At 47.4% G+C, this 27,208-nt stretch overlaps 1 protein-coding gene across 2 annotated transcripts in view; it reads left to right on the forward strand.

Annotated features, from left to right (window-relative positions):
• The first annotated feature begins 108 nt into the window (after positions 1-108).
• CFAP91 (cilia and flagella associated protein 91) overlaps positions 109-27,208 on the forward strand; it is a 51,985-nt gene continuing 24,885 nt past the window's right edge. The window contains exons 1-11 of one of the 2 annotated variants that reach the window (XM_032964270.2): positions 109-2,144; positions 5,544-5,620; positions 6,205-6,317; positions 8,611-8,679; positions 8,777-8,833; positions 17,852-18,021; positions 18,256-18,433; positions 20,134-20,291; positions 25,508-25,711; positions 26,454-26,569; positions 26,875-26,985. In XM_032964270.2, the coding sequence (XP_032820161.1) occupies positions 2,096-2,144; positions 5,544-5,620; positions 6,205-6,317; positions 8,611-8,679; positions 8,777-8,833; positions 17,852-18,021; positions 18,256-18,433; positions 20,134-20,291; positions 25,508-25,711; positions 26,454-26,569; positions 26,875-26,985 (1,302 nt within the window). In that variant the 5' untranslated portion in view covers positions 109-2,095. Of the gene's footprint in view, positions 2,145-5,543; positions 5,621-6,204; positions 6,318-8,610; positions 8,680-8,776; positions 8,834-17,851; positions 18,022-18,255; positions 18,434-20,133; positions 20,292-25,507; positions 25,712-26,453; positions 26,570-26,874; positions 26,986-27,208 lie in introns of those variants that run through there. The other variant, XM_032964271.2, reaches the window with a different exon arrangement.

A 27,208-nucleotide genomic window follows, 5' to 3' on the forward strand; every position in this document is an offset into this window, starting at 1 on the left:
GGTCAATTCTCCTTTTGAGGTATGGGAGGAAATGACGTATACTACATGACGAACATCGGTGCATGCTTTAGTACTCAACACTGCCACACTAAGTGGGCGGCAACCTGTCTGCTGTTCTGCCTCGAACATGCAGTATGTGTGTACTGGAATATAATTATCAACATCTATTTGCAGCCCTGAAAATTAGATTATGGTCATGAGGATTTTGAGTGATGCCGTTAATCAGCAATGACAGATGATGGCAATGAACAAGTACAGTCCTTGTGCCAATCCACAAGTGGATGGAGGTCTCCCCATTCTGTGCCGGTCATTCTGCTTGTTTACCCAGGAAAACATGACTTTCAAGAGGGTCCTGCCAAGTTTTCTTATTTGGGGGCGATGATTGCTATGTACTGTATATTCCAATTGAATAATAAGGGGGTGCCATGGTGGCGAGATGTTAACTACCTTGTCTGGTGTACAGGAGGTCCATCCCGAACCCTGACGCCCGTATTTTTGGAGTTTGCATGTACTCCATGTGGTCGCATGGACTTTTCTCCGGGTCCTCCGTTTTTTTCCCTGCACATTTAGAAACATGCGTTTTGAGTATTTCGTAGCTATAAATTTGAACATGATAATCCACATACTTGAGCAATCCGTTGTGGCCAGGTCGCTTATGAAACAGAGTTATATCGCTCAATCGGCCTTATTTGGTAATTTTTAAAATTTTATTTTATATACATGCGCCATGTGACCTTTTGTGAATAACTTCAAATGATCTTTAACGTCAACTGTGAAGCGGACATTGCGCATGTTTTACAGTTAATACACTCGCAGTTTTAATCAGGACGGCTGCATTAAAACCGTGAAACCTGCAACAATCAGCGAACGCGCTGCCGCTGGGCGGTATCAATGGTCAGTGAAGGTTGGTAAAGCGTGATCGTAGAGCATAGACGTGGGAGCTGAGAAGCACGGTACAAAATCGATTTTTCTGCACTGCCCTCTGTCCACCAGGTAACGCCTCTTGATGCATGGTGATCGCCCATCCACTATCCCCGCCCCTCTGACCTCCCTCACTCTCCACCTTCCTCTCTCATCCCCTCCTTCCTATTCCTCCCCGATTATTTCCCCAGCCCCGACTCTCCTCTTCCCAACCCCTCCCTCCATGCGTATCGAGCGTCGGTCTTGCGCAATATGCGAAGCACGTGACTCAGGCGTCACGTGATGCGTAACCCTGGCGACGGACGCGCAGAGCGTTGGAGGCGATACATTGCGACGTCCTGCGACTCTGCCTGCTCCCCGTGACTCTCCCCCTGCTCCCCGTGACTCTCCCTGTGCCCCGTTTTTCCTGCTCCCCGTGACTCTCCCCCTGCTCGTGAATCTCCATGCGCCCCGTTTTTCCTGCTCCCCGTGACTCCCCTTGCTCCCCGTGACTCCCCCTGCTCCCCGTGACTCTCCCCCTGCTCCCCGTGACTCTCCCTGCGCCCCGTTTTTCCTGCTCCCCGTGACTCTCCCCCTGCTCCTCGTGACTCTCCCTGCGCCCCGTTTTTCCTGCTCCCCGTGACTCTCCCTCTGCTCGTGACTCTCCCTGCTCCCCGTGACTCTCCCGCTGCTCCTCGTGAATCTCCCTGCTCCCTGTTTTTCCTGCTCCCCGTGACTCTCCCTGCTCCCCGTGACTCGCCCCCTGCTCGTGAATCTCCCTGCGCCCCGTTTTTCCAGCTCCCCGTGACTCTCCCAGCTCCCCGTGACTCTCCCCCTGCTCGTGAATCTCCCTGCGCCCCGTATTTCCTGCTCCCCGTGACTCTCCCTCTGCTCGTGACTCTCCCTGCTCCCCGTCACTCTCCCGCTGCTCCCCGTGACTCTCCCCGTGCTCCTCGTGAATCTCCCTGCGCCCCGTTTTTCCTGCTCCCCGTGACTCCCCCTGCTCCCTGTTTTACCTGCTCCCCGTGACTCTCCCTGCTCCTCGTGACTCTCCCCCTGCTCGTGAATCTCCCTGCGCCCCGTTTTTCCTGCTCCCCGTGACTCCCTGCTCCCCGTGACTCTCCCCCTGCTCCCCGTGACTCTCCCCCTGCTCCTCGTGAATCTCCCTGCTCCTCGTGACTCTGGGGAGCGGGTCATGGCGGTTCGAGCTCACCCAGCGACAAGGAGTTTTGACTTCGCCTACGGTGAGATCCGCGTCTCCCCCTGCTGTTGCCTCCAACAGAAAACTCGCTCGTCAATAGCACTGTGGCCTTAGCAAGGACCACGTATATGATAGACGTTTCGAGCAATTAACCTTATTCACAACACATAGGCTGCAGTCCCAACGGGTTGTTTTGAGTTGTGTTTTGCATTATCGAATGAAAGCCTGGGAAAACCGCGCGTACTGCTTTGCCGCACATAGAACTGCCTCGCAATAAACTGGACGTATTTACATTTGAACTGAGATACGAAGGAGCTGGACTTCTGCAATCCAGAGGTAGGCGGTTCGATCTCCTGGGACGGCATTTGAACAATGGGGACGTTTTTTTTTAAGTCCCCTTCCCCGCCTGTGTCCACCCAGCAGCATACACAGTCTGTCCGCAGGCTGGGCTTGGTGGGCCCCACCCCTTCCAAGACGTCTGGTCAACGTTCATTTCATTTATTAGGTACTAGCTTTACTACCCGGCTCCGCCCGGGACTTGGATTCACCACGCCTGGCCGCCTTTGTCCCCCCAGTGGCGATGTTTGCAAGTCAAACAATAACAACCATTAGACAATTTAGATTAAAGTTATCAGGCTAACTTACTACAACAAACAAACATGGCTAAACCAAAACGTTTTTAAAATCAAAATAAAGCTATAAAAACAATGTAACAGTGATCATAGGAACTGATTCAAATTTAGCAATAAACGATATACATAACATGTACGACCAAACTTTGCAGCCATAGCTGGCTGCATGAGTCACTCCATAACAGCAGGACTATCAGCAGTATCAAAAAATTTCAATACACCTTTAAAGATCAGCACACTATAATCAAAACTCAAGATCATACTTTGCAGCGGTCATCCAGAACGATACATTTGATTTCAGGCCATTCTGAATAGAAGTGGCAACTAGGGGTGCTGATTTTTTTGTACTTACAATAGAGTCGACCAAATACTGAAGCCTGAGAGCGTCCTCGATTGGAGGCTGCGGCAGTGGCGCGAGCGTGACATTTTCAGGGCTTGCACCTTTTAACCGGTAATGGGTTCTGACCACGGGTTACGCTTTAACAACTCTGCAGACGCCACAGCACTCGCGCAGTGGCGGCTGGTCTGTATGGGGTGTTGGAATGGCATCCTGCCTAAACATTTTCTTTGACATTCTATTTATAAACAAATATTCATCATATACAGTATTACTATTGTAAACAATATACATGTCCTGGCTGACTGCCGGCTGGGCTCATCTCCACCCCTACATTAAATGTTTGTGGATGTTGCGGGCCGTAGACACCACAACTATCACGGGATTTTGCGTGCAACAAATAGACCTTGAATTGAGCAACACTGAGCAATAGAAAGCGTAACACATGAACCAGGGAGAAAATACAAATCAGAGACAACACATTCCTACGGAGGGAGCTGGTAGGAACGTTGGGTTGTTCGGTCAATGGCCAGAGTCAACGGCGGCACCACGTGGTGTATTCCGCAAATATGCCCGACTGTGAGGGCGGGTAGAAGCCGGCGTGAGTAGGTTAAACGTTGAGTTTTATAAGGGCACCACGGGGTGACCAGCCACTCCCCACCCAGCCCCACCCCTCCCACCCCCCACCCAGCCCCACCCTCCCCACCCAGCCCCTCCCCACCCTCCCCACCCAGCCCCACCCTCCCCACTCAGCCCCTCCCCACCCAGCCCCTCCTCACCCTCCCCTCTCCACCCAGCCCCACCCCTCTCATTTTTGGATGCACGATGGACGGATGGACACAATAATCCCCTGTGGGCTGGTGTAACCAGGAGGTTCCTACCAGTATAACTGGGAAGTAAATGGGCTTGGGCAGAGCTCATCGTTAGAAGGGATGATGGCTGGTCATCGAAACTAACAATGGAGTGGTAAATTTTGATTTAAAGCTTTCGTGACTGCAGGAATTCATATTCTTGGTTCTTTCTCGGTAAAGTCACTTTACCGAAAAAAAACAAGAATAAGAATAATGGAGTGGTAGATAAAGGTGGGAAACACACCTGAGGATGTACACTGGAGAAGGAGCGATGCCATCCGTTCACGTGTTGAAGTGAGATGGATTGTGGCATCGCAAGACCACGAGGGATGGCGATGCCATAGGGTCATCATGTTATTGCTGGTGACATTAATATTATATTCTTAGCTCTTTCGGTAAAGTCACGTTGAAGGGAAACAATAAAATATATAAAACAATAAAAATTCTCACGACGTTTCGACCATAACACAAACGGTCGTCATCAGGTGTGTCGGTTTGCATTAATTTATTGAACCATCAGGTCTATTTTTTATTAGGACATCCAAAAAAGGTTGCTTGCCACTCTGTCTACAGGAAAGCTACCCATACGGATGCTTATCTGAAACCGGATTCCCACCACCATCCATCACAGAAGAATTCTCTCATCAAGACTCTGTACCATAGAGCCAAATGCATATCCGACCAGGAACACATAGGCAGTGAACTCAAGCACGTACACCAAGCTCTTAAGGCTAATGGTTACTCCGACTATACAATCCGCAAAGCTATCACTCAAACCATGAAGAAGGACCCTCTTGAGGAGCCTTTCAAAACCATCACTTTACCCTACATTGCGGGGATCACAAAAAAGATCTCCAAAATCTTGAATAAACACAAGATCCAGGTCCGTTTCAACACATTACATAAAATCCGTGATCTGGTTCCGTCTGTAAAAGATGTGATTCCGGACATACAGTACCCTGGTGTCTACAAACTAAGTTGCCTCTGTGGTAGTAGTTGCATTGGAGAAACCAAACGCCATGTCTCAGACCGCATTCGTGAACACAAAGCAGACCTTAAACATGGTAGGACCAACACCTCGGCCGTGGCAGATCATTGTTATAATTCAGTAGGCTCACATGACATTGACTTTTCGAAGACAGAGGTTCTTTGTAAGCCATCTGGCTACCATGAGAGATTCGTTCATAAGGCTATCCACATATACAAGCACAGAGACAATTTCAACCGAGAAGATGGATTCTGGCTTAGCAATCATTGGAAAGATTTGTTAAACCATTTCAGGTCTTAATTGATTGTTCACGCTTACAATGGCTTTCAGACAGCATACATAAAATTTTCGTCTCCCCCCTCTTTTCAGAACATAGATGGACTAGTCCTTATAAATAAACTGCCAAATCGCTGCGCGTGGCGCAGACGTTTAAAAATAAATAAATTAATGCAAACCGACACACCTGATGACGACCGTTTGTGTTATGGTTGAAACGTCGTGAGAATTTTTATTGTTTTATATATATTTCATTGTTTCCCTTCAACGTGACTTTACCAAAAGAGCTAAGAATATGAATTACTGCAGTCACGAAAGCTTTAAATCAAGACATTAATATTGTTGCTTTTCTTCACAGACCCTGTTTACACACTCTCCAGTGAAAGGGACCAGGCTCGTGTGCGACTCATGGCTCAGACAACAATGAAGACACTAGTGAGATATCAATGTTCAGAAAGCAATACTAACTCACTGACCCATACACGAAGTCACTGATACTTGCTAGTATAAACATTAACCATGAAAATTATCACACATTGTGCTTGTCTGTCCTTCAGCCACTCCTGGCTGTGTGTTAACATCATTAACCCCCATTCGGGTATTAAAAGTCACCTGAAATTACGATCCCAAGGAGCCACTTTAATAAGAAATTTGGTAAAGGATGTAAAAAAGCAAGGCACGTGAATGATCAGCTTTGCCGCATTTCTTCACAAATATTTATCTGCAATGTGGACATAGGCAACACCAATATTATGTATCTCCTTTTGATAAAGAGTCAAGGCCAAAACAGCCTGGGCCCCAAGCACTCGCAGACATTACCACGATTCTCCCAGATCTTCTTTCATTCAGAATTGCCACATGTTTTTATCTTATCCTGCCCACATCGACTAGTCCATTCTTCACAATGACGAAACCTGAAATATGGATAGGCCAGCCTGAATATTAACATACCCTAACTCAACCACACTCACATATCAAGCTGCGTCACTATGTTAGTATGTCCTCACTGCTGCCTGTAGGTGAAGGTGCCACACTATGCCACTATGTTCAGCTCCCTGCCGCACCGGCCTGCATACTCGCTTCGTCTGGAGGCCCGTATCCCGCAGCCTGCTCTCCTAATGATGGCACATCGGTGAGAGATCTTACGGATGACATAGCATGAGGGATATGCATGAATGAACTTGCATGTCAGTTGTGCTCTATCACATAACGAAACGTCTCAGAGTGCAGAGCCCCTATTGGAAGCTGTTCCTGTATAGGAAAAGGTGACTCAGCACCCGGCTCAGCTATGAGCATTAGTCTACCATTAGGGAGCAACGATTGCCAAGTGAGTGATTTGCAGGTAATTTTCAAATAGAGGAGACCCTTGGATATTGCAGGGGTTACGTTCTTAGAAAGTGCCACGAAAGCCAAAACCACAATATTCAAATACTTAAATCTCGAAATAGATCTTTCGAGATTTAAATAAGTACTGTACAGTACTATATGCTAAATAAAAAATGAAATAAACATGTAAAAACTCTATGCTAAAACATTCCTCGACAGTAAATAGTTTAAAGACTGAATAAATACTGTACTTACCGATGATGATGGTGAACATAATAGGGGTGTGTGTGTGTGGTTATCCGTGAGTGGGGATCGGTAGTGTAGTGGTTAGCGTGCTGCGCTATGAAGCCGGCCATCCGAGTTCGATTCCCACTCATGGCCAACACTAGTTATGATTATTATATGAACCGGTTCTGGGCCTCAAATGAGTACCTGGTATGGTGTGTAAACATCACCACGAGGGAGACAAAAGCAGTCGGGCATGGTGCTGGACATCCATCCCCTCGTGTACCGTTCCGCCCTTCATAGGTGCTCGCTAACAGCACTTGACCCAACAGTTTGTTAAGGCTATACGAGGGATCTTTGTCTTGTCCGCGAGTGGGGAGCGGTAGTGCAATGGTTTGCGCGCTGCGCTACGATCCCTGCGACCCAAGTTGGATTCCCGTTCACTCCCAACACCAGTGACGATTATCTGAATCAGTTCTGGGCCCTTAGGTCGACTCAGCCTCAAATGGGGAGACAAAGGCGGCTGGCTAATAGCACTTGCCCCAACAGTCTGTTAATAGGCTATACAGGGGTGCGACTGACTTGCTTCGCGTCCCTCGCCCGCCCCGCACCATGATATCAGCCACACAACACCATCACTCTAAAAGCTTCTGGAGTGATACTTTCTGTGTATAACCGCAAAGTACCAAAATGTAATAATAGGGTTTTCCCCTTTTTTCTGGCAATAAAACTGAAACCTTTTTACAAGGATTCATGCCTACATTAACCACAATACCTGCAGTCAGTAATTAAGGAGGTCTAATGATGTAGATGCTCACCCCGAGCCCTCATTACTTTGATAGTGCATTGTCTTTGAGCTGTACGCCTTTTGGCGTCATCTGGTCGAGCACCAATTGGGTCGAGGCTCAAAAGAAAGCCGTCCCTTGGTGTGGACCAATCAGTTTCAAGGACAATGCATATATTATCATTGTATGTTTTTTGTTTGCATTTTGACTGCAGGTATTGTGGTTAATGCAGACATGAATCCTCGTAAAAAGGTTTCAGTTTTGTTTCCAGAAAAAAGTGGAAAAACCCTATTATTACATTTTGGTACTGGCAAGGGAGGTCTAATGATGTAGATGCTCACCCCGAGCCCTCATTACTTTGATAGTGCATTTTCCTTGAGCTGTACGCCTTTTGGCGTCATCTGGTCGAGCACCAATTGGGTCGAGGCTCAAAAGAAAGCCGTCCCTTGGTGTGGACCAATCAGTTTCAAGGACAATGCATATATTATCATTGTATGTTTTTTGTTTGTATTTTGACTGCAGGTATTGTGGTTAATGCAGACATGAATCCTTGTAAAAAGGTTTCAGTTTTGTTGCCAGAAAAAAAGGGGAAAAACCCTATTATTACATTTTGGTACTGGCAAAGGAGGTCTAATGAACTAATTTATTGTTTAGAAAGGTTGCCTGCGATAGGTTGAAACTATTAATTATAAACCCGCGATATTCAAGGGTCTCCCGTATTTGCAAAATTTAACTGAGATTGACACCATATGGTATTTATAGTTAAGGAGGGAAACCCAGAGAACCCAGAATAATTTCATGCACAACAGGGGGATTACATATAAACTTCATACAGAAAGGCGCCCGAGTTGGGAATTTTGCTGTGGCCCCAGGTCACAGCATGTTTTCCATGAGTATAACGGCATGTTTCTGCGCCAGTGAAACTTGCCAAACATGGTATTCCTCTTATATGTTATGTCCAGCCAGTGAAACTTTTTAGCTCAGTAGTGGGTGAGTTTCTTTGATGCCATTGGAATAGAACAGAAGTCATGTGATGTGCGATATTGTAATACCTGCCGGATTCTGGTGGTGTGAATTCTGGGCCTGCAGGCCAGGGAGAGAGACTATGTGCGGCAACGAAGAAGTGAGGGGGCGGAGCCGATATCGATTCTTTCAGCGGTGAGGAGCACAGAAAAATACACATACGTACATGCACAATGTATTTGTGTGTTGAGGTGTGAGTTATGGTGTTAACGTGGTGTTGTGTTGTTTTCAGGCCTCATATTCCCTTCCTACTGTCACATCCCGTAGAGCTAATCCTGCAGCAACCGCGGTGAGTTTTGTGTGTATGGTAAGTGTGTAGTGTGCTTGTGTTTGCCTTTAGAATAATACGCACATTTGTAATGCGCACAGTTTTCACTTGATTCAGGGGCACGGGAAACTACAAATAAGTGGGAAGGCAGCCAGAGCCAGCGCCAGCAATTGCCCAAGCTCTGTGGCCTATATTGGGATGTTTGACTAACAAAATGTATTTACACGTGGGAGGAAGCCGTGTCTGATGTTATGTGTTCTGGGTCCTATATTGGAGTACCCGGAGAAACCCAAGCGTGCGAGTGGAAGAACACTTCTATCGCCATATAGATAGAAACAGATGGAGATTAATTTACTTGCTGTACTACCATTTCCTGGCAAGCCAGGGTATGGTGAACGCGATGCCCATGGGAAAGTGTTGTATGTCTGAGCCTTTTTCAAAAAAATATTAATAATATTTACCGATAATTTTTTTTTAACTGGAATGGGAATGCAACACAAACCAGACTCTCTGAGAAAAACAGATGTAGATTGTAAAGAGGACAATTATAAATAAACAAATAATAAAAACCCCGAGGTGAAGGAAGGATATTAACAGCTATCTGCGAAAATCTCCAGATGAAAAAGTGTTTGATGTGACTCTAAATAAGGGTCAATCAGAGCGGAGATCCGTCAGGCGGGTAGATGAAGTGACGCCAACGGGTTAAACCATTTTTCCCTTATTTGACATTAAAACAACGGTTAAAATTTAAAATGCAATAACCGGAATAAGCTAAAATTAGCGATCCTCACGCTCACTCCAATTAAGACCAGGCCACCAGATACTTCAGTGAATCATTACTCAATTATTAATTTGATATCAAATGATTTTCACCTTTAATACTCTTACTGTTAAATCACAAGCTTGGGGACAGAAATACTTAGTCACATCAAAGGTCATCAAGAAGGAATGAGGCGAACGGGCAAACTTACGAAACGAGTTAAACAATATTCCAAGAAACCCCGACCACCTTTGTCTCTCTCGCAGCGCGGGGAAACAGGAATTACACCCTGGCAAGGGGCCATCTTAAAAAGCCAGCCGGGTTTAATGAGAAAACACACCCCACCCACACACAAACTCACCCCCCATGATACCCTTCGGAAACAAAGGAGGATAGGGGCGGGGGGGATGACTCCCCAAAAAGCCATAACTGCCAGCGAGCAAGCTTTAAGTTAAAGGAAAATACGATACACAATTCACACGTAACATTAATAACGTGTTCACCTTAAACGATATTCCATTATAGAACCTTACAGAACCAAGGGATATGTCACAGACAATCAAGAAACGGACCTCTTAAACTCAGGATAAATTTACTTTTCCTTATAACTCCATCATAACAATGCGAATCTCGGTAACCCGAGAGGTGTGTCGGGAGGACAGAGTTACAAATCACGAGCCTTGGTGAACATAAGACCAAATGGTATTTGAGAAACATTAAACCGAAAGCAGCCAGAGAGAGAGGTACTCCCGACCGCCTTTGTCTCTCTCGCAGAGCGCGAGAAAGGAATTTCACGCCAGAGCAAGGAGATTATTATCACAAGGGCCATCTGCACACCCGATGCAAGGCTTAATAATAGCCCCACCCCGCAACCACACGCAGCAAAGCCAGGCGAGCAAGCTTTTAAGTTAAAGAAAATCACAATACATCTATATGATAAGACACAGAATGACGAAAATTAATAAAACTGAATAAGAGCCAAGATAACGGGGTGGATCAAACTGGTTGAATATAAAATCTAAATGATTTTTGAGCAATGTTAACTCAAGGTACAGAGAGATAGAAAGATCCCGGCCACCTTTGTCTCTCCCCGCAGCACGTGATAAAAATATGCATACGCTCGAAAGAGCATCTTCACTTGGAAATAAAATCAAATACCCTGAATCACAGGCAGGATCATAACTGTGTGTGATACGATACCAACTGTGATGAGAAATATGAAACTTTAAAAACTAACCATTTCTTTGTGCGTCGGAAACTTGTACAAAAAGGGGGGGGGGAACCCGCCCCTCCCTCCGGATGGATAGCGTAGACAGACAGATGCCTTCGAGATGAATTGAAGCGTCTGTTTCCCTTGATGGTTTATGGCTTGAGGAAGACCCAAACAGAACCATATCATAAATGACACAACCGCCATTTGCCACTAAGTGGCGGTGACGTCACCACGATGTTTGTGCCAGGCCATGTGCACCTTGAGGCCACGTGAAGTGTCGAACGCCCGCTGGCAGGTCACAGGGCAGACCCAGGTGCCACGGGTCGACTGACTGAGATGACTGGCTGATGCACCACTTGTGCCCCCTACTGTGCCAACCTGCTGTGCTTTAGCCACCCGGCGCTCCGCTCGTTGTTGTGAGCGTCGCTCCTCCGCCCTCCGTTGTTGTTGGAGGGCGACTGCCTCCAACTGCCCAGTAGCGTCCTTCACGAGCCTCCTCCACAGAGGCCGATCTTGACACCGCTGGTACCAGTCATCGGCAAGTCCACTCAACTCCACGTCCTCCTGTACCACATCACTCCATCTCTTCTCTAGCCCGTGCCATGCCCGTTTTGCCCCCTCGATCCGGCCGAACAAAAGCTGTTTCGACATGCAGTGGCTGGGCATGTGGGCTACATGACCCAGCCAACGCAGCCTTGCCTGCCGGAGGAGCTCACCGATGGGACCGTGCCCAGATCTTTCAAGGATTTGTGAGCTCCTCACACAATCCAGCCTGGTTAAACCCAGGATGGATCGTAGGCAGGCCAGCCTAAATGTTTCTAACCGGCGAAGATGTTTCATTCGGGGGGTCCACGTTTCGCAAGCGTAGAGAAGGGAGGGAATGACCGTGGCCGAGAATACCTGAAGCTTAGTGCGGAACGACAGACCAGGTAGCTTCCACACAGCGTTACGCAACCGATGAAAAGATATTGCCGCTCGACTGATTCGGAGTGAGACCTCTGCTGTTAAACTGGAGCCGGTCATAAGCACACTGCCCAGGTATGGGAAATTCTCCACTCTCTCCACAACTGCCCCATCACCGATTGGGAGTTGTGGGGGTGGAGTGTCCGATGGTACAAAATACTCAGGTAGGTGCTTAGTTTTGGTGAGGCTGATGGTAAGGCCCCATCTCTTAGTGTCACGCTCCAGTCTCAGCAGCAGCGTCTCCAACTCCTCTGAATGAGCAGCTATTACCAAATCATCGGCATACGTAACATGGTTGACCAATAGGGAGCCATCCCTTAACCGCACCCGGGCATCGATCAGCCTCCCATTATATCTGTACCATATGGAGATTCCCCCGGTACAGCTATTGAAGGCTTCACAAACTACGTGGTCAAAATAGATGTTAAATAATGTGGGAGCCAGAGGACATCCCTGTCGCACCCCAAGGTGAACAGGGAATGGCTCTGACTCACGGTCACGTAGTTTTACCCGGGCCCGCTCACCATCATGAAGGTCCTTAATGATCGTGAGCAGAGGGTCAGGTACTCCAAAAGCACGAAGAACAACCCAGAGCCCAGGCCTACTGATGGTATCATAGGCCTTTACCAGGTCAATAAAGCAGAGATGTAGGTCTTGCTGGAATTCCCTACACCTCTGCTGTAGCAGACGGACAGAAAATGGCATCTGTGCAGGACCGCCCTTTCCTGAAACCGCATTGGGGCCCCGCAAGCCTCTCCTCAGCATGCCTGGCAAGGCGATGTTGAATAATCCTTGCCAGGACTTTTCCCGGCACACTGAGGAGTGAGATGCCCCTTAGTTGTTACAGTCTGTGCGGTCCCCCTTCTGAAAGAGGGGGACCACCAGGGCATCCTTCCAATCCTGCGGAACCCGTCCAGTGGTCCAGACTGTTGTTATGATGTCATATAGGGCAGTCTGTGCACAAACGCCACCCTCCCTCAGCATTTCGCTTGGGAGATCATCTCTGCCTGCTGCCTTTCCTGGTCTCAGACTCCGGATCGCCTTCAGTACTTCCTTAACAGATGGCACCTCAGCCAGCCACTCATAGGGGGTGACTTCCAATATTTGAGGCACCGCTGCCTCAGCAGGGTCATCCCCACTTTGTGCCACGATGTTTTCCTGGCTGAGAGATTTTCCCTCCCCCAGGACCTCACAGAAATGCTCAGCAAATCTGCAAACCTGTTCCTGAGATTGGATCACCGTTTTTTCCCTAATGATGGTAATAGGTGTGGCGCTGCAGGTTACTTTTTTGATGGAGTTAAATAGAGATTTGTGATCGTGGGCCACTGAGGCAGACTCCATCTCCTCAGCAACCCGCGACCACCACGCATCCTTGCAGTGCCTCACGGCTCTCCGAACCTCCGAGCGAAGGCTGCGGTAAGCCTCCTCATTCTCTGACTTGGGATTCTGTAGCCGATGACAGTGGGCCTGTCGCTTTTTCTCAACCATCCTGAACACCTCCTCTGTCAGCCAGGGTCTCTGGGGAGGTCTGGACCGCGTACCCAAAGCAGCCATTGCAGCTGCATGAGTCACAGTCCTAAACCTCGCCCATTTACCCTCAACATCAGGAGGAGTGGGGGACGATGCCAACCCCAGCCGCAGGCGATGATGAAATTCTTGCTTGCAACTTTCATCAGATAACTGAGACCAGGCCACTTTTGGTTGGAATGGGGTCCTGTGTGTACTCCCACCACTGGAGCGGAAGAATGGCAGGCGCATCTCACAGATGACAAGTTGATGGTCAGAGGGCAGATCAGCTCCACGGTAGGTCCTGGTGTCAAGGACATGGGCTCGCATCCGCTGGTCCGTCACTATGTAGTCCAGCAGATGTTCTTGCTTGGACCCGCCATGCATACATAATGTTGTGTGGATGCGCCGATGCCGGAACAGCGTGTTGGTAATTACAAGCCCATGGGCTGCACAAAAATCTAGCAGCCTCCTACCGTTGTTATTGAGCTGATCCGGCCCATGCCCTCCAATCACTCCAGATCAGGTGCCAGCATCATGACCAACTCGGGCATTGAAGTCACCCAATATGATGACTCTATCCCGAGGTGCCACTTTAGCCAGCACCTGTGACAGGAGGTCATAGAAGGCATCTGACTCATCGGCTTTGCCTGCATCCCTCCACGGATGTTCGTCTTCGGTGGGGGCATAAGTAACCACGACCACCAATCCTCGCCTCCGATTGATGGGAAGGCGAGCCCAAAGTAGCCTGGGGCTTACAGCTTCCCACACCTCACCGCCACGCTCCCACGCCCCCTTCATTCTTTTGTTCAAAAGAAGAACCACACCCTGTTGTTTGACAGTCTGCTGCCCCGAGTAGAGGACTGTCCACCCCTCCTGGTGGCAGGAGCCAGAACCGGTCCACCGGACCTCCTGAATGCCACAGAGATCCAGGTGGTACCGGTCCAGCTCCCGACAGAGGAGTGGCAGCCTCTCCTCCGCAGTGAGCGTTCGAACATTCCACGTGGCCAAACGAAGTGGCTTTTCGTTGTTTCTGGAGGAGCCCCGAGGGTAGAGATTCAATCTCCTGGCTCCGCCAATTGGGGTTTGACCAGGAGACGTCATAGACGCCTGTCCCCCCGGGGCCTCTGGCACAAGCTTATTAGTTACATATTTATGTCGTAGTTTCGTGGTAATTTTTTGAAGGTGGAGGGGTTACCAGCCCCTCGCACCCGTCCAGAGCCCCCGTTTAGCCCCTGTGGTGGTCAGATGCCATGAGGGGAGGAGCCAATTGGAATTGGCCCTCCCCCCACAGCACTGTCCACGACAGAGTTGCCCGTCCGGCACCGCGAGGAGGTAGGGGGTTCATAATAAAGGTTTTTGGGTTAGATCGCGTTATTTATAAATGTGTCGTAACCTTCCACCACCCGACACGGCCAATCAGCAAAAAAAAGTGTCACGTTGACAAAAGACAAATAATTCACTAATTTAGCCCACCGGTGTGTTGAAGAGTGAATCCACAACATTTACAGTTTGAGTACGACGTTTCGCTGGTAAATACATCCAGCAGAATTGCCCGATGATGCTGGATGTATTTACCAGCGAAACGTCATACTCAAACTGTAAATGTTGTGGATTCACTCTTCAACACACCGGTGGGCTAAAGTAGTGAATTATTTGTCTTTCGTCAACGTGACACTTTTTTTGCTGATTGGCCGTGTCGGGTGGTGGAGGGTTACGACACATTTATAAATAACGCGATCTAACCCAAAAAACCTTTATTTTGAATAATATTGGTCGCGAAAGCCTACGTGTTAAACTGAGCTAGGGGGTTGTTTTGACACACACACAAACATACACACTGACACGAACCCTCACCACCGACACACAACCAGATCAAAGGTAGCTCCGCCTCGTGAGGAGGAGCTAAGAGGAGAGATTTTGGCATAAAAAGAGAGCGTTCCAGCATTGAATTCAACTCATCAGCCCGCGGGGCCAGCTCAACAGGAGAAGACTCATCTCACCAGAAGACCAGCAACTCATCTCAGCAGAAGACCAGACACCACCAACGCAGAAGCCTCTACAAACTCGCCAGATTGGCGAGTGTCGCCGATTGGCGACACGCTGCCCGCTGTTGGTGGCCAGCGCAACTACGAGCGAATCGTGAGCCTGCAATCTACAACCGCACCGCCGACGGCGCACCAGCGTGCCAGCTGGTCGCAGACGTACTGCGAGCAATCATCTACCGACGAAGGGGGCGCCCACGGCAAGCAACTTCACCAACAACCACGCCGCTGCGAGCGGGCGAGCTTCTAGCGCCATCTACCGACGGTCATCACAACTACAACAACGTATCAACTAGTCAACTCGTCAACCGACGTCAGCCGAGTCCGAACCAACTACTAAAAGGAGAATCAACTAATATGTATGATACACTGCCCCCCACTACACGACAAACCAGACGTCTGCTTGACGCAAAGAATCAATTCCGAACACTGACTACTCAACAATTCATATCACTCAACATACACGGGTCATTAACAAAAGCCTAAAACCTCAAGTCAGTAAAACCATCCGTGACTGTGAGAGCATCGCAACGACCAAGTGAACAATCCGTCGTTTATAAGAGTGTTCATAATTTTCCTCGTTAATATTTTGTTGGGGCTGTACTTCTAATCGTATAAGTTACCAACTGATCCATCAATACGGATTAATTCTTGGCACCTTTAACGGAGCGCCGCTCACGGGGGTGAATAGCGTGTTCAACCGGTTTCCCTGTCAGGGATCTGGCCACAATTAATTAAAAGATTGGTCCAAGATAAGAATCTCAAAGGAAAACATTGCGGCCATTAAATCGTGGATACGGTCACTTGGGAGTGTTTGAGTCGTTCGTTTTTAATTGCATAATCTTGCTGGTGTATCCATGAATGAAAATGACGAATCTATGAACGCATATTTGTGCCTTTAGGAATAATAATGGTTGAGTGTATTTTCCTATGAACAGCGTTGCATAATAATCAATCATCCTACTGTTAACAACGTGACAAGAATTTGCATTAAGGGTCGCGTTTGATCAATGACCGAGTGCCGTGTTGTGTAACAATTAAAGTATACGAATTTGCATATGATAGAGTTAAGGTTTTGGTAGAATAGTTTATGCTTGTTTTAATCTCTCTCAACAACCGAGATTGTCTTACGCGTCGGGAATTAACCACAGGTGCTGTTATCGAAGTGAAACAACGCAATCGTGATGGTTACCTTGTTAATGCTGTGTTGATATTCCGAGATTGAGAGTTCTCATATTATCCAAAAATTAAAGTTTAGCTAGAATATAAAATGTATTAAAGCAGAAGGGTTGTGTGTGATTCTTTCCGTGATTCTGCATAAGAATTGTTCTGCGATTGAGATCTGAACCCTGGTGGACCTATCATAAGCACACTAACACACACATAATAAATAAACGTTAAATCGAGAATAATCGTATCCTTATTGATAATACGGAGTTAAACAACGGAGCCGAGTTGACTCCCTCATTCACGCTCACAACACCTGCATAACTGCATACGATTAATTGCATTGTTCCAATTGATAACCCAACCTTCGTCACCGAGGCTTGGCCCGATTATCATAACGACCTGCATTATCATAACCACACCCACTCGCATAAATGAATATGAGCATCTCTCAAATTAGCATAATTTATGCGCATAATTACACTAATTAACATTATTTTGGGAAAAAAAATATGCAACTTTCAAATTTCAATTATTTTTCGTTCTTTTCATCAAATTTTCATAACCTACATATACAACAAAAGGTGTTTCACGACATTTGTGTGATCCACTGTCCCTCACTGCCTCCACAGTGCTGAATCAAGGCACCATTTTATAGCACTGGCGTCCTGTCAGTAATGGTATTGGGGAAAGGCTGGCATTTGTTGGCAATAATCCAGGCAGGTTCAACCTGGGCAGTAAGGACGCAACAGGCGTTTGCATGCATGGCTGGTGACAATTAAAATCAAAATATTACCCTTCTACTCTAAAGAGAGGCCACTGCCATAAACATAAACCTATGCCATTTTATTTTTCTAATGCATTGTTCATTGAAAATGTGGTGAGATTTTTGGTAGTGCTTAAAAGGCCGGGCACGAACATCTGCAGTGTAATTGTCAGTATTGTCAGCATGGATCTTGAGCATTAACTCTTGGAATGCAATTCATGAATATGGTAAAATTCCTCTTGTTGATGACTAAACATACATTTTTATTTAAAACTTTCGTGACTGCAGGGATTCATATTCTTGGTTCTTTCGGTAAAGTCACGTAGAAGGGAAACAATAAAATAATAAAAATATAAAACAATAAATTCTCACGTTTCGACTGCAACACAAGCAATCATCATCAGGTGTGAAAACCATAGCAATAGTTTTGTTTAATATTTTTTTATTGTTTCCCTTCTACGTGAATTTACCGACTAAACATAAGTTATATTATCCATGGCTCTATAGGCTTTTCCACAATTTGCTTTACTTAGAATGCATCTCATGTTATTTTTCTGCACTACTTTCCCTGTGGCTTTCCCCCATGTCCCTTCCTTGTGCTACCCTCCGTGGGTTGTAGGGCGGTGGGCGAGGAGCATGGCGTGGCCGGCATCCCTGCCGTACGTTCCGTGTCTGTTCAGACAGATTTCAGGGACAGCGAGACTCAGACAGAACCGTTCTCTCCTCCCTACACCGTCCCACCCGGAGTGCCAATGCCAGAGATCCTCACATTAACCGCCCTGACACACGGTGAGAACACAGCCCCACACTGCTCGACCCAGCACACTGTATTACATGCATACACCACACAATACAATTCTACACACCACACCCCGCCACGCAACAACCATCTCACACGAGACCCCACCACACTACACAACACTACGCATCACACCACGTGCTCTACTATACTGCTCACCGTGTTACATAACCCAACACACACACCACCCTACACCGTGTGTGTAATGGTCGTGGTGTTCACAGAGCGAGGTCTGCCGGCGGGGTTGGCGGAGGTGGAAATGATCGAGAGGCTTCGGGCTCGGCGTGCGTGGGAGGAGTCTCTGCCGTCCTTACATGACGCGGAGCGGAGAGACGAACGAAGGCGACTCATGGAGGAGGCCGAGCGAAGAGAGTGGGCGTTCAGAGAGAGGGAGATCCACCTGTGAGAGACTGAGACACGCGGAGACACCTCGACACATGCAGAATCTTCAGGGAAACGGACACTCATATGAGATACAGGCACATGGGGTTTCAGGAAGGCTGAGATCTAAATACGAGAAATGGAGGCACATGGATACATATGTGGGACACGGAAACACGCAGGAGCACATGGAGTGAAATGGAAACATGCAGAGAGATGTGCCGCATGAGGGGTACATGGGAAACAGCAAAGCAATGCAGAGTTATGTTTGCTTTGTGGTTAATAATGATGATTACCGTATTTTCTCGCATATAGCCCGCATACGCATATAACCCGCAGACGCATATAACCCGCAAAAATAGCGTTTTGTGTAAAACAAATTTCAGATAGCCCGCACTTCCATACACCCCGCATGCATTCATATCTTTAACGTCGTTACCGCAGCTTAATTCCATCATTAATACGAAGTTTACATTTGTAATACATTCCACTATCAATTGTTAACATTAAAACATAACGTGCACAAAGAAAACAAACTAACCGGAAACAAGTGAACTTAAAACAGTAAATAAGTAACAAAAGTAAATATCCAATAAATAAGTAACACATAACTGGTAGATAAGTAAAGTTTTAGCACTGGTAGATTGAGCACTGCGCGACTAATAGCAGCACTCCGGTAACTCCGTCGCCTCGCCCCCAACCCCCCCACCTCTCTCTCCCCCCAGCTGCCCAAACCCCCCACCTCTCCCTCCCCCCAGCTGCCCCACCCCCCAACCCCCACCTCTCTCTCCCCCCAGCTGCCCAAACCCCCAACCCCCCCACCTCTCTCTCCCCCCAGCTGCCCAAACCCCCCACCTCTCTCTCCCCCCAGCTGCCCCACCCCCCAACCCCCCCACCTCTCTCTCCCCCCAGCTGCCCCACCCCCCCAACCCCCCACCTCTCTCTCCCCCAAACTGCCCCACCCCCCCAACCCCCGCCTCTTCCCAGTTCTCCCGTCGCTGGTAAACAGTGCGCGCACTTCAAACATTGTCGTTTAATTGTACAAACAATTAATTTAAAACGTGATAACATGTGCAATTTTAGTGCGAGTTTATTCAGCAGTGCTTTAGTCAAAGTTAAGTGTTGCATAGTGGATAGTCCTACCATGAAAACATTTAAACGAGTCATGACATGTTACACGTGTAAAATATTTTTGGGATAGCCCGCACCTCCATATACCCCGCAGGGTCTTGTTTTGTTTGTAAAAAGTGGTATACCCCACGGGTTATATGCTGGAAAATAGGTAATTAATTTTTGATACAGCGCCCATAACGCCGAGGTGTCTCAGAGCGCTTTATACGTAATAAGCAACTTGCATCCTCATATCAAACATTTGAAAGGGCACCACAAGTGGCAACTCTGTGGGCACAAGGTGACTCAAAACCTCGCCTGCAATCAGACGTTAATCTGCCAGTAGGAGGTGATGATTGCTATGTGTAATCCCAATTTATTCATTTGCAGGTCATTTTAAAATTTGGAAAATGTGGACCATGGTGCTGGCACACAATGGCCTACTCTTGCGAATTACATCACTGGATCTTTAATGTACACTGTGAAGCAGACAGTGCGCAGTATTTTATGGTTTATAGATCTCAGCAACAGCTAGGGCGGGCATCAGAATTGAATCACGAACCTCTGCAACAAGTTGCGAATGCTCCACCGCTGGCCCTTGTCACATGCAGCCTGCAGGAGGAGCGTGTGCGGGTGTTGGAGGAGTTGTTGTGGCGCCGTGAGCATGGCCGGGCCAATGCGATTGCCGCTCAAGTGGATGTGAAGAGACACGCCGAGGAGGAGCTCAGACGCGAGGCGCAGGACGTGATCCGCAGACAACACCTGCGCTGTGAGAACCCTCGCTCACACGGCCAGCAGCGCCATCCCTCACTCGTGTACTCGCACATGTGAACCTCAATACAATTCATCACTCATCCACTGATGCGCCCTTGCACATCCACACTTACTTGCCACTCACTATCTATTCTCATCGTGGTGGATTTCAGGTTTATATTACAGAACCTCTTAAATGCAAGCATCTCTCAAGACAGTGCAAAAAAATCAAGACTTGCACATTCTTCTATTGTGGGCACGATGAGGTTTTTTGTTTGTTTGAGGTGGAGTGTTAGATTACGCTGATATACATTTGGATATATTAACACGGTCAGTCATAGGCAGAGTATTGAGAAGGACTGAATTTTAAAAAAAGAGTTGGGTCTGCTGTGTGGACAGCCAAAGTGTGTGAATTTTATACTGCAGAGGCAGTAGTTTTCAGGTTTTAAGTTTATTTTGTTTAACCAGGTGAGAACTATCAATAGTAGCAAAGGCTGTGGAACTCAGGGAGAAGAATTAAGAGAGAGCCCCTATCAGTAGCAATTAGTGATTACAGGAGAATTACCAGGATGGAATCCAGGTTGTTCTGGATCATGTAGGTTGTGAAAGGGTGATGTGCCTAGAGTGGTGGGAAATAATTACATTTTTGAGGATTTTTCCAAGGAAGTAATTGGATAGGGTGTCATATTTGTTATTATAAATGTGAGTCCATGTGGTGTGTTCATGATTGGGGTAATAGCAACTTTTTTGAGGGTAAGAGGGACAGAACCAGGGGACATAGATGCACTGATGTGATGTGAGTGGTTATCAGTGATGGGAGTGGCAAGAATCGGCAGGCATTGAAGGTTGGGCGTGGTGGGGATGCAATCAAGGATGGAGGAGGGATTTTAAAGATGGAATTGGTGCTAGTCACGTCAATTAAAGTGGACACATCATAGAGATACAATCCACTGCTACTGACGCAATTGTCTGGTTTGACCACCTCAATGTGAAATTGTAGTTGTTGCTCTGCATCTACATCAGCCATACGAAAGAAGAAGAAGATTGGTTGGAGAATGTCCGGAGGTGGTGGGGAGGCAGTGAGAAAAGGATCGGTCATGGGGTGGAGATGAATGTAACTGTTTACTCAACCATTTGTAGTGGCATCGTGGGATGCTACTGCATGATGTGTGAGCCGGACTGTGTGAGGCACGATCTACGGGCATGCACACTCCGGGCAGCCTGCACTGCAGATGCAGTACCGGCCCTAGTGGGGGCCGGCTGAGATCACCAATCGAGGATGGATGGCATTGCACTTCACGTGCAGTGCCAGCCTCTAGAGCTGGGGTGTCCAAAATTTTTTTCCCGAGGGCCACATACAGAAAAATATACGAAGGACTGGGCACTCACTAGACGTGAGGTATACTGCCTCACTTCTCATGCACTAATATTGGCAAAATCAATCAAATGAAGGTAAATTACGTTTGATAATTGAACATGTTTGAAGAAAAAAAGCCTCCATCATAGCTCTCCATTAGTAGATTTTAATTTTAGTTTTTACAAAAAGGTTGGCAGGTCATTCTCTCAGTGACAGCCTCAGATTGGTTCTTAGGGTGCTGATCCCCCTTCATTGTCCTGTATGAAGGGACAGACAAGAAGAGAAATAGGGGATGTGGATATTTCAAGCTTATTACACAAATAAATAATTGGGCTTAACACATCAACTAACGTTTGTTAAAAAATTGTCATCAACTTTAATTGACTGAATTTATTAAGTAATTGGGCATATTAACAAATGAAACTGTGTGTATACTTTTAACTCACCTGTAATGGGAATAATGTTGCGTTCAGTGGGAGCAGTGATGCTGTGCTTTGGTCTGAAGGATAGCTGGCAGATCAGGAGTTTCAAATTAAGTAATCATTGTAAAGATGTTCTAAATCATACCAAACATTAAACTAATTTTCAATGGTACAGTATATTTATTCAAGTAGTGGTATCCCAAACTTTCACAGCAGCTTATTTCCCTTCACACCAACATTTGTAAACTTCCCCCCCCCCCCCCCCCGTGCCGGTCCTCTACAGCATTTTATGCTAATTCCTTTGTCAAGGCGTTTTTTGTTTCCTCCCACACAGCTTAAAGGACGCGACCTGGGCTTGGCTGTCTTCACTCCAACGCTGTCCTTTGGACAGTACGGTCCCTTCACCTGATGAAGGCCACTTGTGTTGTGGCCGAAACGTCGTGATTTGTGTTTTATTTTTTACCTACGTGACTTTACCGAATAGAACCAAAGAGTATAGATCAGGAGGAAGTTTGGTAGTTGAGATGCGAAGGACGTCACGGAGATGGCTGTCGGTCGTTCTTGTTCTCAGTCTGCTTTTGTTCAGCGTTATCAGAGAGAATGTCTGCTCACAGATGTATGTTGAGCCGAACAGACTCATCATTAGTTTTGCGTGGCGTCTCATCAGAGGAAACTTGGCCTTTTCCAAGCTCCGGTAGAAGTCAGGTAGGGAGAGAAGCTAATGCTGATTCTTCAGAGAATCATCACACTGAATTTCGATCAGTTCTAATTGCAGACTCTCCTCCACTTCTTTTGCATCCATTGAAAATGGAGCCGCAAACAGTGTGATTTCCTTCTCAATGACAGAAAAATCTTGGAAGCGCTGACTGAATTCTGTCATGAGAGATGTGATCACAGACACATATTCTCCCATTTTTGCAGAGAGCTTGGCATTTGGAAATGCGCATTTGATTTCGGTCAGCGTGGGGAAGTGCGCTACATTGAAGTTGCGCAGTTGTGACTCAAAGAGACGGAGCTTCGCACGGAATGCTTTCATGTGCGCATACAGCTGTGGTACCAGCTGCTCTTTGCCTTGTAGTCTCTTGTTCAGGGTGTTGAGATGATCAGTGAGATCAACTAAAAAAGCCAGGTCTGCCAACCATAAAGGGTCACTGATCTCATGGAGAGGTCTGCCTTTTTCTTTAAAAAACTTGTCGATATTTCATCTCAGGGAATAAAATCGCTGCAGCACGGAGCCGCGACTGAGCCAGCGCACTTCAGAATGGTAGAGTAGGTCCCCGTATTCAGCATCGACATCAGAGAGGAACGCTTGAAATTCTCTGTGGTAAAGCCCTCGTGCACGAATTATGTTGACAGTTTTCACAACTGTGTTCATCACATCGCCAAGCTGGATTATCGTGGCACAGAGGGCTTCTTGGTGGATGATACAGTGCATTTTTACAGCCTCACCTCCGCTCTCCCGCACCTTGGCACTCACCATAGAGGCCATTCCTTTGCGCTCGCCTGTCATTGCTGGAGCCCCATCCGTTGTAATTCCACACAGCTTGTCCAATTTAAGTCCAGTCTGGTCAATTGCATCTGACACAGCTTCAAACATGTCCTTCCCAGTTGTTGTCCCCTTTAGACTCCGAAGATCGAGCAGTTCCTCCGTAATGCAAAAATGATCATCAACTCCCCGCAAAAAAATTAACACCTATGCAGTGTCCGTGGCATCTGTGGTCTCATCACATGCAATCGAGTAAAAATCGAAAGCACAAGCTTTATCTGACACTTGCTGTTTTAAGTTAGCCGACAAGTCTTCAATTCGCCGCACAAACGTATTTCTGGACATACTAACATCGTTGAAATCCTGCATTTTCTCCAGGCACATTCCCACGACTTTAGTGAGGCACTGTTTGATGAAGTCACCGTCTGAGAAAGGTTTCCCGTGTAGGGCAATGAGTTGAGCTATTTCATTACTGGCTGTTGTTGCATTTTCTTGAGCTTTGTTAGCAAGGAAAAAAAAACCTGCTGCTGCGTTAGCAGGCTAGCTGGCATTTGCTTTACCTTCTCTTTCCGCTCGGCGCCAGTGTAGGACGTGAAGGTCTGATGTTTCGTTTCATAATGCCATCATACATTGTACTCTTTCATCACGGCAACACTCTCATTACAAATCAAACAAACACACTTCCCCTTGGTTTCTATGAAAAAATATTAATTTTTCCACCGAGTCTGAAATTTTCTGCACTCGCTTGCAATCTTGCGTCTCTTCGGTTCTGGCATTTCTGGTGACCCTGAGCAAAATTTTTCTTCAATTGCTTGCTTTGTGGAAACGCTGCCTTGTTGAAGACAATAGCGCCACCTAGTTTTTAAACTAATAAGTGCAATACAGTGGGCCATAGTCCATTATATTTTTAGACTTTGATACGGTCCAATTAAAAATGGATAGAGGGCCGCAGTTGGCCCGCGGGCCATAGTTTGGACACCCCTGCTCTAGAGGTTAGGGGGCGAGAGTGCCAGGTACGGTGCAAGGGTTCACAGGGGGCCATGGCACTCTGTGTGAACCCGGAGGCCTGCTGACCAGAGGTACCAGCCCGGGGGCACCCAAGGAGGGGGCTGGGGAACCACGGGACCAGGACCAGGTCCTTCTCGAAGGCTCGAGAATGGAGGCGTTGCTAGGGACGGAGTGAGCCTTGCAACGGGCAATATAAGCCGGAGTGCTGAATGGGTCGGGCGGCTGTTGCAAGAATCAAGACTCAAGTCGTCAGCGGGAAAAGACCTGCCCGACTACGAGACCCGTACCCGAGCCAAGGTCCGGTCTAGGGTCGCCACCCAGTGTGTGCTTGAGTTAGCTAGCCCGGAGGGGATACCTCCCTAGGTTAGTTGGTGAAGGGGCAGATATACCCCTTCATGCTAGGGCTTGATTGTTAATAAACATGTTGCCTCTAAGAAGCCTCCATCTCCCTGGTGTGAACCTCTACACATTTATTTTAAGTTCACCAACACGTTTTAGCTCACCACTCACCCACTCATTTATACATCCAATGAAAAGCTAACCCACACATACCTTTCACTCATCCGCTCTTCCACACAGCACTTATTTACTAACCACTCAATTACCACTCACTATGCACTCAATAACCACTCATTTAATCATCTCTAGGCCATCATTCAATCGCTACTTAGATGCTACTTACGTACTCACCGACTCACTACTCGTCATCCTCACTAACCATTTACTCTATCCTACTGCCTAGCCAGGTGGCTCAGCGGTCTTGCCAGATGGCTCAGTGGTAATCAGTCTATGGATAGACTCATCGCTGCTTCAGGAATGTGGAATTTTGCATCACTGGCTCAGGGCTGTAAACAGAAGATGAGCACTGCCCCAATGCTCCTTTGAGCAGGAAATCACTTTGACTTTGTGTAACTACTTCCTCATTACTCGCGTACGGTGTGGCTGCGTGGTGGGTACAGCGGTGCGCAAGCTGGTGGCGCGTTGGGTGCGAGTGGTGGAAGGAGCTGCGCCGAGCCGCGACGTTATTCATGATTACACTGACCCTGCGTCACGGGCGTTCGCTCCCCTCACTCGGCTGGGACAGTTCACCAAGACCCAGCACGTGCATCCCATGGAAAAACAAGGGAGACCGGTGCAACCCCAGCTGCTCAACTCCTACCATGGTAGCCCACATGTCACGCAACACCACACTGCACGACACCATGCTATACTGTATCGGGCAGAGGTGGCGCACACTTGTCATTCAACACTGGAGGCAAGGGTTTGTGGATCTCCACAAATGTCGTGAAACATTCTGTGGGCTTCGAGGTCACCATACCTTGGAATTTAAAGAGACGGCGGTACAGCCAGTGGATTAATCTCCATCTGTTTCCATATGTATGAACTGTTGCTCCCCTAGCAAGCATATAATTTTCTCTGGGTGTTCTGGATTAATTCATCATGTATAAACACTCATTAATTAGTTGAATAATCTTGAATTCTAGAGGGCTACACAGCTTGGGCAATTATTGGTAGTGCCAGCTCACTGTGTGGCTGTCTTCTCTAAGCCTGTGGTTCTTTGCACCTCCGAGTCGTTTTCTCCTGGAAAAACTGTGTGGTGCGTTACAAGTCTAAATTATAATTGACTACGCCATGTCAAGACATTGTATGCTACAACTTACTATGCTACACCACAAAACATTCAACTATACTGTACCACACTACACCATGCAATATCATATTTTGTCTTCTAAATGTCTCAGTCTCTATAGTCTATACCCTGTCATGTCCCATTGTGCTCCCATGTGTCAATGTGTCACCATTGTGTCTGTCAAGCTTGGTGGAACTGGAATCGTGCATCCCACCATCCGTGTGTCTCCATAGTCACCTGATTCTGTCTCTCTATATCTTTTGTGTCTCTGCCAGGTCTTCTGGAGCTGGAATCGTGTCTCCCAGCATCCTTGTTCAGCGTCCGTGTGTCTCAGCCGAAGATGGACCCGCGGGCTGCCCGTCAGATGGCTGTGATGGATGAGGCCTACAAGGTGCCATGGTCTACCTGACTCGCGCTGCTTTCACCATTTGCCTGACTCTCCCAGACTCTCCCTGCTACACAACAATGTCTTGTGTCGCATTTGCTCATTTCTCACTTTCCCACGTTGTTGTCTCTTTCAGGTCTGCTGTCCCTGTGTCACACCATAATGGAGTCCAGTGACCATCTGAATTTGTCTCTTATGTCTCTTTTATCTCTCGTGTGTCTCATGCCTTACGCATCTTATACATGTCTCATTGTCTCTTGTGCCTGGGGTTCCAGTTTTGTGTCCGTGTGTCTACTGTATTTCTGTTTCAGGCCTTGAGGGAGCATCGTGAGATGCAGGTGTCACCGCCCCTGCGTTTCCAGGAGCAAGTAGAGAAACCAGAACCAAGGCCTCCCACACCAACCACTCACACATCCAGTCAGGTACAAAGACGAAGGTCCTCTGCTTAGCCTCATAGACTATAGTGGTAAGTGCTGTTTGTGAGACCAATACCAACACTCGCCATTCGCCAATAAGTGACGGTGACGTCACCATGGCGCCTGTGCCAGGCCAGGTGCACTTTGAGGCCACGTGAAGTGTCGAAGGCTTGCTGACAGGAGGTCACGGGACAGACCCAGGTGCCATGGATTGGCTGACTGAGATTAC

This window comes from Petromyzon marinus, chromosome 31 (assembly GCF_048934315.1).
Source record: "Petromyzon marinus isolate PM22_M1 ecotype Great Lakes invasive population chromosome 31, UKy_Petmar_22M1.pri1.0, whole genome shotgun sequence".
In the NCBI taxonomy this organism is placed as follows: Eukaryota; Metazoa; Chordata; class Hyperoartia; order Petromyzontiformes; family Petromyzontidae; genus Petromyzon; species Petromyzon marinus.